The sequence below is a fragment of the Chiloscyllium plagiosum genome, unplaced genomic scaffold, assembly GCF_037043375.1.
Source record: "Chiloscyllium plagiosum isolate Xiang-an unplaced genomic scaffold, Cpla_swu_hap1 HiC_scaffold_3, whole genome shotgun sequence".
Lineage (NCBI taxonomy): Eukaryota > Metazoa > Chordata > Chondrichthyes > Orectolobiformes > Hemiscylliidae > Chiloscyllium > Chiloscyllium plagiosum.
In genome coordinates, this window is record NW_028270141.1 from 25550276 (window position 1) to 25563724 (window position 13449).

A 13449-nucleotide genomic window follows, 5' to 3' on the forward strand; every position below is an offset into this window, starting at 1 on the left:
TTATGTTACCTTGAACAATGTAGGCAACAGTGAGAAAGTTGGGAAAAGTTGTCCAAAAATAGAAAATGGAAAAATGAGACCGTAGATGTCAAATATAAAGTTTCCAATTTTTTTCTCCTTGGGGTTTAAGCAAGCTCTGAATTTCGTTATTGAGCAGTGATTGTTATATTTCCACACATTTGCATCTTTTTGTTAACTAATTCGCGTCATCTCTCGCTCCCAATTCTCCCCTTCAGTGAGAAACCAGATGACACCAGTTCCTGACATGAAAGACTGAGCAGTTACCAGGCAACTGCATTTCACCACTTGCTTCTCCAGCCTACACTGTGCTCCACTATTTACATGAATGCGCCATGGACACCATCCTCATCTAACCTTCCTTCATGCAATGAAACCTTAACAGACCACCAACCCTACCACATTATCATGACTGCTTTCAGTACAATCCACACTGTACTTCAACCCTCCTCATTGGAGCTCAGGGACTCTTATGCCTTGCATGTTTCTACCAGGTTTGTATTGCCCACAGGAACATGCACAAATTTCTTGTATTTACACAGAATACATTTGATGGCTCTGAGCTTAATTTCTTAGCACGCACTGACTTTGTGCTTATTTAGAAGCTGCTAGGCTCTGTGCCTTGTATTGATTTTTGACATTGAGCTAAAAGTAGGCAGCTTGTCATGGGTTGGAGCACTGAATGGTCAGGGGGATGGACGTGTTGCTGAATGGCCACGTACTGCTGGAATGTCAGATTTACAGCAGGTATCAAAAGCTTACACTGCAAACAGACTGTAAGGAAGTGGTCATCCTGGAGAGGCAAAAGAATTAATCCTTAGTGGGATTAAAGGTAACTCTAGTCAGTCAGGGGCTTGTCTGATTCCAGTCCGAATGGTCAGCCACACTCAGTGCTGCAGGCCATGGACAACCGATGGCAGTGCTAGGAGACATCAGCCCAGGATTGGGTCAGTTTTTCTTGGGCTGTTTTAGTGTGGTGGAAGTAGATGGAAGGCCCATCAATGGTGATGCAGGAGAAGTAAAGAAGTGAGCGAACAGGAAATGCAGAGAGCAAGAAGGGTTTGTAGTTTGGGCGGGTAAGGAAGTGGGAGCCCTTGTTTGATTTTGATGCATGGAATGATGAGGGTTGTTGTCTAGCATCTGTGGTGAGATGAGTGTGCAGTGGTACAGTTAGAGTTACTGGTGCCTACGTGAGTTTGGAGGTAGCAGGGAGACGATAGTGACACTTAGAGAACAGACGATTATGAACGTCTCCCTTACATTGCTGTGTGTTGTGTTTCACCTGGGACACTACACTGAATTGGGCCTCTATCTCACTCAAGCATGACCTGCTTTTACATATTCACTTGTGGGATACTGGTATCACTGGCAGGTCAGCATTTATTGACCATTTGTTGCCCGAGAGTAGATGGTAGTGAGCTGCCTTCTTGAAACGGTCCACATGCCTTTATGTCCTTAGAGAGGCAATTCCAGGATTTTGACCCAGTGACAGTGAACGAGCGGCAGTATATTTCCAAGTCGGGTGGTGAGTGGATGGAGGGGAACTTGCAGGTAATAGAGTTGTTCTTGTGTATCTGCTGCTCTTGATCTTATAAATGGAGTGGTCATGGGCTTGGAAGGTGCTGCCTAAGAGTCTTTGGTGAATGTTTACAGTGCATCTTGTAGAGAGAGACACACACACACACACACAGACACACACTGGTGAATATTGACAGTGCATTTTGTAGATAGTATGTACTGCTGCATCTGAGCATTGATGATGGAGGGAGTGGATGCTTGTAGATATGATGTCAATCAAGCGGGCTGCTTTATTCTAGATGGTATCAGGCTTCTTGAATGTTGTTGGAGCTGTACCCATCTTAGCAAGTGGGGTGTATCTTATCAGTCTGAACTTGTGCCTTGATGGTGACAGGCTTTGGCAGCCAGGAGGTGAGTTGCCTGCTGCAGGATTCCTAACCTCTGACCTCATCGTATGATGACTGTGGCAAGTCCAGTTGAGTTTCTTGTGAAAGTAACCCACAGCATGTTGATGGTGGGGTATTCATTGATGCCTACACCATTGAATGGGAACTGGTTTAGGGTGAGAGGGGAAAGATGTAAAAGAGACCTAAGGGGCAACTTTTTCAAGCAGAGGGTGGTACGTGTATGGAATGAGCTGCCAGAGGATGTGGTGGAGGCTGGTACAATTGCAGCATTTAAGAGGCATTTGGATGGGTATATAAATAGGGAGGGTTTGGAGGGATATGGGCCGGGTGCAGGCAGGTGGGACTAGATTGGGTTGGGATATCTGGTCGGCATGGACAGGCTGGACTGAAGGGTCTGTTTCCATGCTGTACATCTCTATGACTCTATGGCGATGGTTAGATGACCTGTTATTGGAAATGGTCATTGTCTAGCATTTGTGTGCTCCCAAGTTTGCTTGTCACTTGTCAGCCCAAGCCTGGATAGTGTCCAGATCATGTTGTATTCGAATATGGACTGCTTCAATATGTGAAGTTGCAATTGATGCTGAACACTCTGCAATCATTGGCAAAGGTCCCCACTTATGACTTTATTGGAGGAAGGTTATTGATGAAGTAGCTGAAGATGGTCGGGCCAAGCAGACTACCCTGAGGAACTCCTGCAGCGATGTCGTGGAGCTGAGATGACTGACTTCCAACAACCACAACCTTTTTCCTATGTGCGGAGTCGAAGGCATGGGCTCCTTTGTCAGTTAGCAAGAGAAAGCAGCGGTCTCTTTTCCATCACACCAGCAATTCCAGGTTCATACGGGGTGAACTGTGGAGATAACTTACATTTCTGGGGAATTTTTTGCAGGATTACTGTGCAGATTCACAGAATGGAGAGCAGCTCCTAGCTTGCAGATTGAGAAATGCTCTGCAGCTGGTGTTTAAAAATGATTGTATATCTCGGTTATGCTGAACGTTTTTACTGTTCTTGCCACACGATTCCATGATCCTAGTGCTGGAAAGGCCAGTTGCTTACTTAACGAGCTGAAAAGCAGAAGATTGCTTGAGAAAAGTCGAAATGGACCATAGCAGACTCTGAATCTCCCCAAAAAGCCATTGCTGAAAAATTTGGAAAAATCAGTCCTGTGTCTACTTGATTATTTTCTCTTGATTTGGTCTGGGATATCTGAAGCTATTGTTTGGGGTACACCTATCATTCCTGTCCCCTGTTCTGACAATCATCCTTCTTTGCTTATTATTAACCTTGTGTTGCGCACTGAGTTATGACTCAACGTACACACCTCAAGTCTGGTCCAACTTTCCCTGCATCCTCTACCAGTTCAACCAGTCAATGGATATACTCGGTTGATATTAGCATGGCTATCCTCACACTTTGTGATGCCTCCCAGTGCAGTCGTCTTCTCGATGTCACCCAGCCTAGCGGCTCTACATTTGTGAGGATTGGGGCGAAAGATTTTTGTCCTATCTGACTCTGATTATCTCACAGTGCAAGTGTGGGTCCACAACTCAATGAAAAGTGCTAACCCTGGCATAATTTCATGAAATGACTTGGTCAATGGTAATCAAAAGTGTTGTTAGTACTGCCTGCTTCTTCTGAAGAAAGGTTGAGCTAGGGCTTTTCTCATTGGACCAAAGAAGGATGAGAGGTGACTTGATAGAGGTGGACAAGGTGTTGAGAGGCATAGATAGAGTGGATAGCCAGACCTTTTCCGATGTACTCATGCTTCTGACTTACCTTGCTGGCTGAGTTATAATATCTCTTTAAGGAAAGGAACAGAAATTAAGATTTAAAAGGAGCAAAATGCCAACAAGAGGTGCGGGGAGTTAGAAATGGAGAGAGAGAGAGAGAAAGTCAGAGTGAATAAGGAAAGATGTAGCGGTGGGGATGGAGCAAGGTCAGGAAGGAAAGAGAGAGAAGATTTGGCTAAGAGGAGATTGAAAGTATTGTATCACTGTTGAGGGATTTGGGAGAGTAGAGCTGAAGGATAACAATTCAGCTCGAGTAGCCGGGACTGAGACCAACAATGCTTGGGTTGTAAAAGGTGCAGGAAGAAAGGAATCTGGAAGTCTGACTACTGTGGCAGTTTCTTCTTGTTCCAAGTATGTTAGACTTTTTCATGCTGTTTTTATGCTGATGACATCTCATTCACATTCCAAATAACCATTTATTAGGAAGGTAATCAAATTATCAGATTTTTAAAAAATAAATTGACTCATTTCCTTCATTGTTAAGGTATGAATGAGTTTTGAAATAACCTAATCGGCCTTAATTGACCGGCAAAGACATGTTTTTCAGCCTGTCATCACTCTGTTCATACTCTTATTACCTGGAATTATATTGCCATTATCTCTTTGCCTATATATTCTGTGCCTCCCTCCATTTCACCTGACATAGGAGCAATGCTTCGTATGTTTCTGATTTTAAATAAACCTGTTGGACGATACCTGGTGTTGTCTGACTTCTAACTTTGTCCATCCCATTACAATACTGGTGTCCCCACATCATTGGCCTTTTCTTCATTGTGTTTTACTTTATTGCCGTTATCTGTTGTTGTTCCTCAACCTTCCTTCAATTTGACATTCTACACAAAAAATATTTTTTTCCCCATTTCTGCTATTGTATGGCTTTCCTGTCAGTATGATGTAGAGTATTGCATGATAAGACGTACTGGTGCAGAATTTTTCTTCTCTCTCTTCTGCTTTGCTGTTGTTTGAGAACTACAGGAAAGATGGTAGTATCGGTTATATTAATTTTTTCAGTGCAGTTCACTTTGAACATTCCTTTTATGTTAAATATGTATGCTATAAACCTCATCGGCAGATTGCCCTCACTTGATCCAAGATTCAGGATAGTGATGCTATCAACTTGTGTTGAAACAGAGTTTGTTTTAAACAAAAAGTGTGTCAGTCCATTCATCTGAAAGTAAAACATAAAATCATGGAAAAACCCACTGAATGGTGTGTACCAGAATATTTTAACTGGTGTAAAATGGAAAATGTTGGTATTCAGAGGGATTTGGGTGTTACTGTCTAAAAATCCAAGTTAGATTGCAGTTACAAGAAGCTGTTAGGGAGGAAAATTGGTATTTCTTGCAAAGAGAAAGTAGGTGTCATTGTAATTGTGCATGGCTTTGCTGGGACCAGAGCTGGAATAATGTGTACCTTACCTGAAGAAGGATACTTGCTTTAGAAGTGGTACAACAAAAAAAAGCATTAGACTGCTTTCTGGGACGTGGGGAAGAATAGAGTTTAAGAGTGACTTGCAATCTCATTTAAATGCATCAAGTTTTGAGAGGACTTGACAAGAGAGATGCTGGAGAGCTTAGAACTGGTGTTATGAATCTCAGGATAAAGGGCTTGTCATTTCGAACTGAACTGCAGAGCAGTTTCTTTACTGTGTGGTGGGACTCAGACCTCAAGGCCCCAGAGAGATGTGGCTGCTCTCTCAATAAGGAATTTTAAGGCTGAGATTGATCGTTGTTGGGACGCCAAGAATATCAAGACAAGAAAGTTAGATTGACATCTAAGGTCAGCCATGATCTTCTTGAACGACAGAGCAGGTTTGATGGTCAACATGGCCATCCCCCTGCTCACGGTTTTTATGTTTCTAATCGGAGATGATGACTGGCCGATGTGTATTACCTGGATTTTATGTATTTATTTTAAGATTTCCAGCTTTTGCAGTTTTTCCTTTTGATTTTAGTGGTCCATTAATACCAGATTGGAAGGCCACTGTCTAAGTTGGGTTGAAGTTCCTTTTAAAGGTTAGTGTTTCTGTATAAGTTTCAGCACCTGTTTAAGTGGCGATTAAAAATATTATCTTTTGCATACCCACCAACAGACAACATCTGCTTGGATGGCCAGAATGCCTTTTGAGTGCTGTAGGTGGCCAGGTCACTAATACCAATGATTATTTCTTGTTTCAGCTATTTGTACAAGAATGAAATCCAATCACTTGACAGGCAAGCATTTAAGGGACTTGTCTCTCTAGAACAACTGTAAGTGCCTTTGCTATTCGTGTTCCATTGCCATTTTATTGTCTTATCTCTGTAGTATCTTATGCTTGGATTTTTTTAATCAATCTACCAGTAAAGTTTCTTCAGCCAGTTGTATTCTCAGCACCTGCATGTTTTGCATGGCCCATTTTCACAATGTAACTGAAAATTGGAAAGATAGTTTTGGGGCTGTGGTTTGTAAGGGTTGTGCATCTAGTACTTTTAATGAGTATGATCAGTAGCACTGCCCATGTGTAATCGATTTATTTTGATCAATGTTTGTTAATGAGTTAAGAGCACCTTGTATTCTTCATATATTGAACACCCCATCAGAAACTTGAGATCATTAGTTGACTCTGTATCTAGGTATTTTATCTAAAATTATTGGAGAGCCCATTGGAATATAAATCCATTTCTAGAAAGCCAGCACACTAAAAGTTTTGTCAGCATGTCAACTAACTTGTATTTTTTTGCATATAAATTCTTTAATACTTATATTATTATTCACAGACTCCACTTGCAATCCTTTACTATAAGGGTCTGCATTTATGAAGTTAAATTTTTTTGCCACTGACAATCTTTACATTCAGCAAAATTTAACACTAACTGAACTAATATGTTAAATTTGTTAAGTAACTAACACATTATCCCATTATTTTGGATCCTCTTTCCTGTAACTTCTGTAAAATCTTGATGTTAATGTGTTTTATTAGAAACAGGTTGATTTTAATTAACATTTCTGTTTGCTAATTTAAAATCACTTCAAATAGTTGAATCACAGTCTTTTGTTTGCAAATTTGCATAAAATTGCTACATTTTGATGCTGAATTCAACTTACAAACCACTCCCTAATATATGCAGAGTTCCAATTAAGCAGTTTGGTTACTTTTTATTTGTAATTAAACTTTCCCTTGACTGAGGAAACCTGCATACATATATTCAAACTATCTAGTGCCACCCCTCACATAAACAAGTACTTTCACTAAATAAGAATATGCATATTTATGCACTCAAAAATTTAAATTTCTACTTTGAACTTTACAGAGAGAAAAAAGGTATCAGTATTGGAGCTATACAAAAACACTTATTTTTGATGTATGTTGATTAAACTGGTGTTACTTATCTCTGAGACAGTATCATAACAGAAAAATAAGTTGCTAATTTTAACATGACCATGTGTCAGGTAAATCCAATGTAATTTTCAACTAATCCACAATAGAAAAGTGCCAACTTTCTTTTCAACTGTCCAGCATTTATGAAGACATGAATAATAAATAAAGGTGTGTTATTTTAATACTTTATTTTAATGAAAGGAAGCTGAATCACTGCTGTGATGACCTTTGATCTGAAGCCAACCACATCAGTTTTTGCGTACTGCCCTTCTCCATTGAACAATTCTTCCAAAACATTTTGTCCTCTGAAACTCCATTTTGAGGCTTGAAAATTGCCGCAGACCGACCGTGAGAACAGTTACTATCGGAAGATAGCTGTAAGGCAGTTATAACTTGGTTGGATATCCATAGCAGCCATTGCTCCCTCGTAAGCCCAAAAAGTCAGCTTGTGACCTGGCTCGGGGTCGTGACCCTGCTTTGTGTGCTCTGTCTTTGGATTGATGACTGGAAAAGTACATTGCATCTCGACTGAACGGTTTTATTCCTCCGCTTCTGCTCTAGCTGCAATCTGTATGAGAACAGTTGTTGATTAATAGTGACTATTTGCTGAAATTGGTGCTATATGTATTTCAAAAAGATACTGCTTCACGCAACCTGATTTGGGTGACAGCATGACATTATAATCATGTCCCAGCTGGTGTGGAGATGCATCTGAAAGCTTTTTGCCTCTGCTCGCTGGATGCAAGTTCCCCACTGGCAGCAGATGTAAATAGTTATCCCTATTTTCCGGTCACAAGCACACAGGTTTTACATGGGCCTGCAGTGGGATATTTACTCTTGCTTGGCTGGCTTGCCTGGATGCTTTCTGGCAGGGAAAGACTGTGACCGCAAGTCTGAAGTATGAACATCAAGTGGGTGTTGCTGGGCACATATGATCTGGAGCTTATGTAATCATATCGATGTTGTTATTGGCACACTGTACACCATCCAGCACGTTACGCAGAATGTCAGCTGCGTTAACACCTTGTTAAAGATAAGTATAACACCAGTTTGTCAATCTGGGTCTTGCGGCATATTCTGATTGTAACTGCTGAAAATTGGAGTGGAATCAGGATAATTGGGATTTTCAATAGGTCCTGTCTAGAATGGCAAACCTGGTCTCCATTAAGGGGACTTATTGGGTATTTCTGTGTCTCTGATCTCACTGGGATGTGGTGGGGGAAACTGAGTCATGTCCACCCTGAGACCTCCTTAAAGGAAGGGGATCTGAACCTCTGAACAAAAGGTAATATTCAGGAAAGAAATGTGCATCTCCCCCACCCCAATTTCCATGCTACTGTGCTCCATCTTGTAATAAAGATAATGTTTTCATTATATTATGCTTTTATTTTCTTGTGTTTGCATTTTCAGGAAGCTACATATTTGAGGCAGCTACTACCCTTGTCCTTTCAGTATCTTTCTGTCGAGTATCTCATGCCTTTCCTTATTCACCTTCCTTATTGCTTAATACTGTCAAAATTACAATAACAATCGCTGCTAGACTGTCTGTGCAGTTGGCTTATTGATTTCCCGCCGAAGACTCCTGCATGGTCCTTGCTGTGCTTGATTTAATGTTGTCAGCAAATCTAAAAGTTCTGCTCCAGTTCCCTGCAGACTGAGAGACCTCTTAACCCAGGGTGTCCCAGTTTCAGTGCTTTTACACTTGGAGCCAAGCCCATGGGGAAACCGAATCACTGGATTACTCCATTGAAATCCACCATTATGGCTTATATGACCAGTGATACTTTTGAAATGTCTTAAATGATAAAAAATATTTGCCAGAATTTGCATCTTGATAGCTGCAGTATGGTGGCTTTGAGATTTTAGACAGTGGTTTTTGTTTTGATAGTTTCATGTGTTGTAGCCAAAGAACAGCCAGAAGGAAAGTAACTTGTGGATTGCTTAACAGATTCTTATCAAAGGTTGCAAGTAGTCTTCCGGGAGGGTGGTAACTTCCCCTCCCAACCAAAATAAATCAGGTTAAAACTGATCACTTCTTGCTCATGTGACTGCAAAATATTTGGCCTGTGTGTTTCGAGACAACAATTTTTTTTAAACATGTATTGATATGTACACAAGAGAAGTCCTTGAGACTGTTAGTTATGTTTTATATGTGCAAATATCATAGGCATGGCGGCCAAGTTGGAATAAACCAAATCTGATCATCCAGAGTAGATTGTTTTGAGGATCTTGTCCACACAAATGATATTATAGCATTCCAGGTCAAAAATCAATCAAATAATGCCTGTAAAACTGCAACAATGTAGCAGATTGCATTTCATAAAAGGTCTGCACATGCAATGTTAGTCAAAATAAGTGTCAGAATTCCTTGTGTTAAAAGTGTGTTGGCCATAAAATTGTAAAACTGTTTTAGCAGCAGTCAGATTGTGTGGTGATTGCAGCAAGCAGAGAGGATACTGTGGTAGTGGCTGTTTATTTACCATAACTGATGGTATCATCACCATGCAGATAGTTCAGAACTATTGTTTTTCCTTTTTCTCTTTGGTAAAAAGGGTCTTAGTTTCTCTGTTCCATCAAGAAGATTGTTTACCTCCTCAAAATCTACTGCCAAGTGAAAACCTATGGTTCAGTCTAAGGATCTATAGTTTTGAGTGATAAGATTGGGGCTGTCTTATAGTTAAATATATACAGTAGATCCCCCCTGTATCTGCAGATTCAGTTTCCATGGTTTCAGTTATCTGCGGTTTACCGGGGCCCAAAGATATTACATGGAACAATCCAGAAATAATTCCTGGGAGCTGCCAGGGAGGTAAGTTTCCCATTTAAATGATAGGGTTCGTTACTATCCGCAGGTTTGGGTATCAGCAGTAGGTCCTGGAACGTATCACCTGCAGATACGGGGAGGTGGGGGTTGGGGGGCAGGGGAGGATGGGGTTGTGGGGGGATGTGTGGTGGGAACACCTGAATTACAAACCTGAAAGAGCTGCTGGCTCAAACACAATGTATAATTGAAAAACAGCTATCAGAAAAGGGACGACAATGAAGACGGCTGATTGAAGTTGGCTAATTGGAACCTAATTCCAAAAGTCAGAGGAAATTAAACTGACAAATTAATAAAACTGGACTTCCTTCCAAAATACGCAATCATACAGCCACCCTCCCTATTACATTTTGATTTCTGATATGTTTGCTGCATTTTAAATTTCCGGCACTGAGTTTTTTTGCTGACCTGTTGTTTTGTGGTACTCACTCTCTTCGAAATCGGTTCAATTGTGATGGTCTGTGTGGTCAATTTGATGCTGACTAGTTTTCACTTTGCCACTACTTTTGACATGAAGGAGATTGTCATCTGTTAGATCTCTGCTAACATTGTACTGTGTATATTTGTTGAGCTTGGTTTGGGTATTTTTTTTACATAAGCAAGTATCAGTACTTTATCTGGCAATCTGGACACCTACGCCTTTGTTTTCAATCCACATCACATTTTGCTAAAGTGGTAAAATGTTTATTTAGGTTGAAACTTTATTGCTGGAACAGCACAGCAGGTCAGGCAGCATCCAGGGAACAGGAGATTCGACGTTTCGGGCACAGGCCCTTCTTCAGGAATGAGCAGAGAGTGTTCAGCAGGAGAAGATAAAAGGTAGGGAGGAGGGACTTGGAGGAGGGGAGTTGGAAATGTGATAGGTGGAAAGAGGTCAAGGTGAGGGTGATAGGTCGGAGTAGGGTGGAGGCGGAGAGGTCAAGAAGAAATGTTTATTTACACAACGGCTGCCTTTGTAGTACAAGTTGTTGGATTACTGCAAACTGCATCAGCTCTTAAATCAACAAAGTTGTATCATATTTGGGGGTTTATTTGCATGTTGTGGGGAGAGGTGATGGTGGTGAGGCTTAATCTTACTCATTCACTCAGAAAAAAATTAGTTAGCACCCACGTATATTCTAATTCGTTTAGGCCAGGGCTAAGTAATTTTTGGCAATGAATTTAGTCCAGGAATCCAATAGAATAGTTTGAAAGACAGGGTCAGATGCTTTTTGCAGACCCAGAACGGGATTTACAATCAGACTGGCAAGAGCTGGCTGACCACAATCAAATGGTCCACTTGGTGAAGCTGGGCCATTTCCTGCTCTCTTGATAATGGCGCCACTGGTAACTGCAGGCAACTCTTGAGTGTTGCTCCAGCCATATACCTAACATGATGTCACCATTAAAAATGGAGAAGACGGAGGTGTACTGTTGTAGAAAGACCAACATTAATCTTGAGCATAAACAGAAATTGCTGGAGAAACTTAGCAGGTCTGGCAGCATCTATGGAGACAAAGCACAGTTAATGTTTCGGGGCATAGAAACCCTACAGTGTGGAAACAGGCCATTTGGCCCAACAAGTCCACACCGACCTTCCGAAAAGTAACTCGCCCATTCCCATTCCCCTACATTTCCCTGGACTAATGCACCTCACCCACACATTCCTGAACACAATGGACAATTTAGCATGGCCAATACACTGAACCTGCAAGTCTTTGGTCGGGAGGAAACCAGGGCAATCAGAGGAAATCCTTGCCGACACAGGGAGAATGTGCAAACTTCACAGAGGCAGTCACCTGAGGTTGGAATTGAACCCGAGTCCCAGCGTTGTGGAATAGCAGTGCTAGCCACTGAGTCACCGCCATCCAGTAACCCTTTTTCAGAACTAATTAATCTTGTTCCATATCAGGGTGCTGTAAGATTACTCTTTACTGATGGTAAACCGACAAACAATGTCTTTGGCGGTGTGCCGGATTTGACTTCTACTGTACCCATCAGACTTTTGCATTGGTTCCAGCCTCTCTGCTCTGTGTCCCCTCCCTATCACAGCCAGGCAGTGACTTAGCAAACTACTTGCCTTGTGCAATGGAAAACAGAGTTAGAAAAGCTTCCCTTACACTTACCCATTTCACTATTATCAAGGATCTGATGGCCCACACTCGCCCTTCACTTAATCCCAGAAGTGAGGTGAAATGCCATTTCAGGAGCACACAGCAGAATTGTGGACAGTCTTACTGAATAAAATCCCGTTGCACTGATGTGTGTTCATTCCATTCTCACCAGCGGTTTAGTTCTGTCATCCATTTCTGCCCTTGTGATTCTTACCTCGCCCACTTCTGTCTGATCCTCTGGTTCCTACTGCCACAGAACCTGCATGGGCTGGTTGCAGTAAATTGAATGCCTGATATTGTTGACTGAATGCATCCTCCTCATTCCTTATTACTGTGGGGCCACTTTTAAGAAGTTGAACCATGCATGCTTCCAACCGCTCTCTTCGAATTTCTGACTGACTGAGAGAATAATCCCTGTCGGCAGTTCAGGCAGCTCCCATATCAAAGCATTCATTAAGGCTGGATTTCCAGGTTGACTTTCTCCAGTATCATCCAGTTATTGTAACACAACAGTATCAGAGAAGAACGGCACCACAATAGCTAACCTGTTTGGGTAACTGAGATGGAGTGAATGTGAGGAAAAGTAAAAAGTGTGGATTGCAATAGAAATGGGCCATCACATCACTGAAATGTTGTATTCAGGATTCTAATTTGCATTTGTGATGTTTTTCTAAAATGTTTTCATCACTTGCAGCTGAGTTTCGGCCTAGTCCAAGTGGATCTAACAAAAATCATCTATTGGCCATAAAAATCCAGTATTTTTTTTTTAAATGAGTGATTGAAATTCTTTTGATCACTGAATCACAGCACTATGCTGTCCTTAATTTATTCCATCTTATGGCTAAATTTAGAATTTCACTCTGGCCTGTTTGAAAATTGTAGATTCCATTCCAGTGGACAGTATTTTGTGGATCATGTAGAATGAGGAGTCATGGGTACAGGACCTTGAAATGTTGGATTGTTACTGGATGTCTGAATGTTAAAGATATTTGATTTTCCAGTGCCTGCAGCCAACACGATGAAGGTCAAATAGCCAAAAGAGTTGTTCATTTTTATGACTATTTTTAGCAATCTGTGAAGTTTGGGTGACAAGGTACAAACAGTGATGTAAATAGTCATTTTTTGTTTGGGAGTGCGCAAAACTTAGTGTTTCCTGGCAGATGAAGAAGTTGCAGTTTTACGCAGTAAGCCCAGAAATTGACATGATTGACTGAGGTTAATGAAATCTGCATGATATGTGCACTGTCCTTGATATGATTGATATGTAATCCTCCAGTATGTTTGACAAATTTCATGTCAAATGTATCTCATTTTTCTCCTTTATCTTTTGAAATATGATGTATGTGTGATAATAAGAAATAGTTGCAGTTCTACTTGGTTGCCTTTGAGATGTATAGTTAGTGAAACTCGAAAGAATGAATTGTTTGATCTAGAAGAGGA

General features: G+C 41.1%; 1 protein-coding gene across 2 annotated transcripts in view; it reads left to right on the plus strand.

The window, feature by feature from the left end:
• pxdn (peroxidasin) overlaps nucleotides 1-13449 on the plus strand; it is a 245960-nt gene that overhangs the window by 139891 nt on the left and 92620 nt on the right. The window contains exon 4 of one of the 2 annotated variants that reach the window (XM_043678736.2): nucleotides 5915-5986. The exons of the other annotated variant lie outside the window; for it this stretch is intronic. Within the exon in view, the coding sequence (XP_043534671.2) occupies nucleotides 5915-5986 (72 nt within the window). The remainder of the gene's footprint in view (nucleotides 1-5914; nucleotides 5987-13449) is intronic. 2 annotated transcript variants of the gene reach the window in all.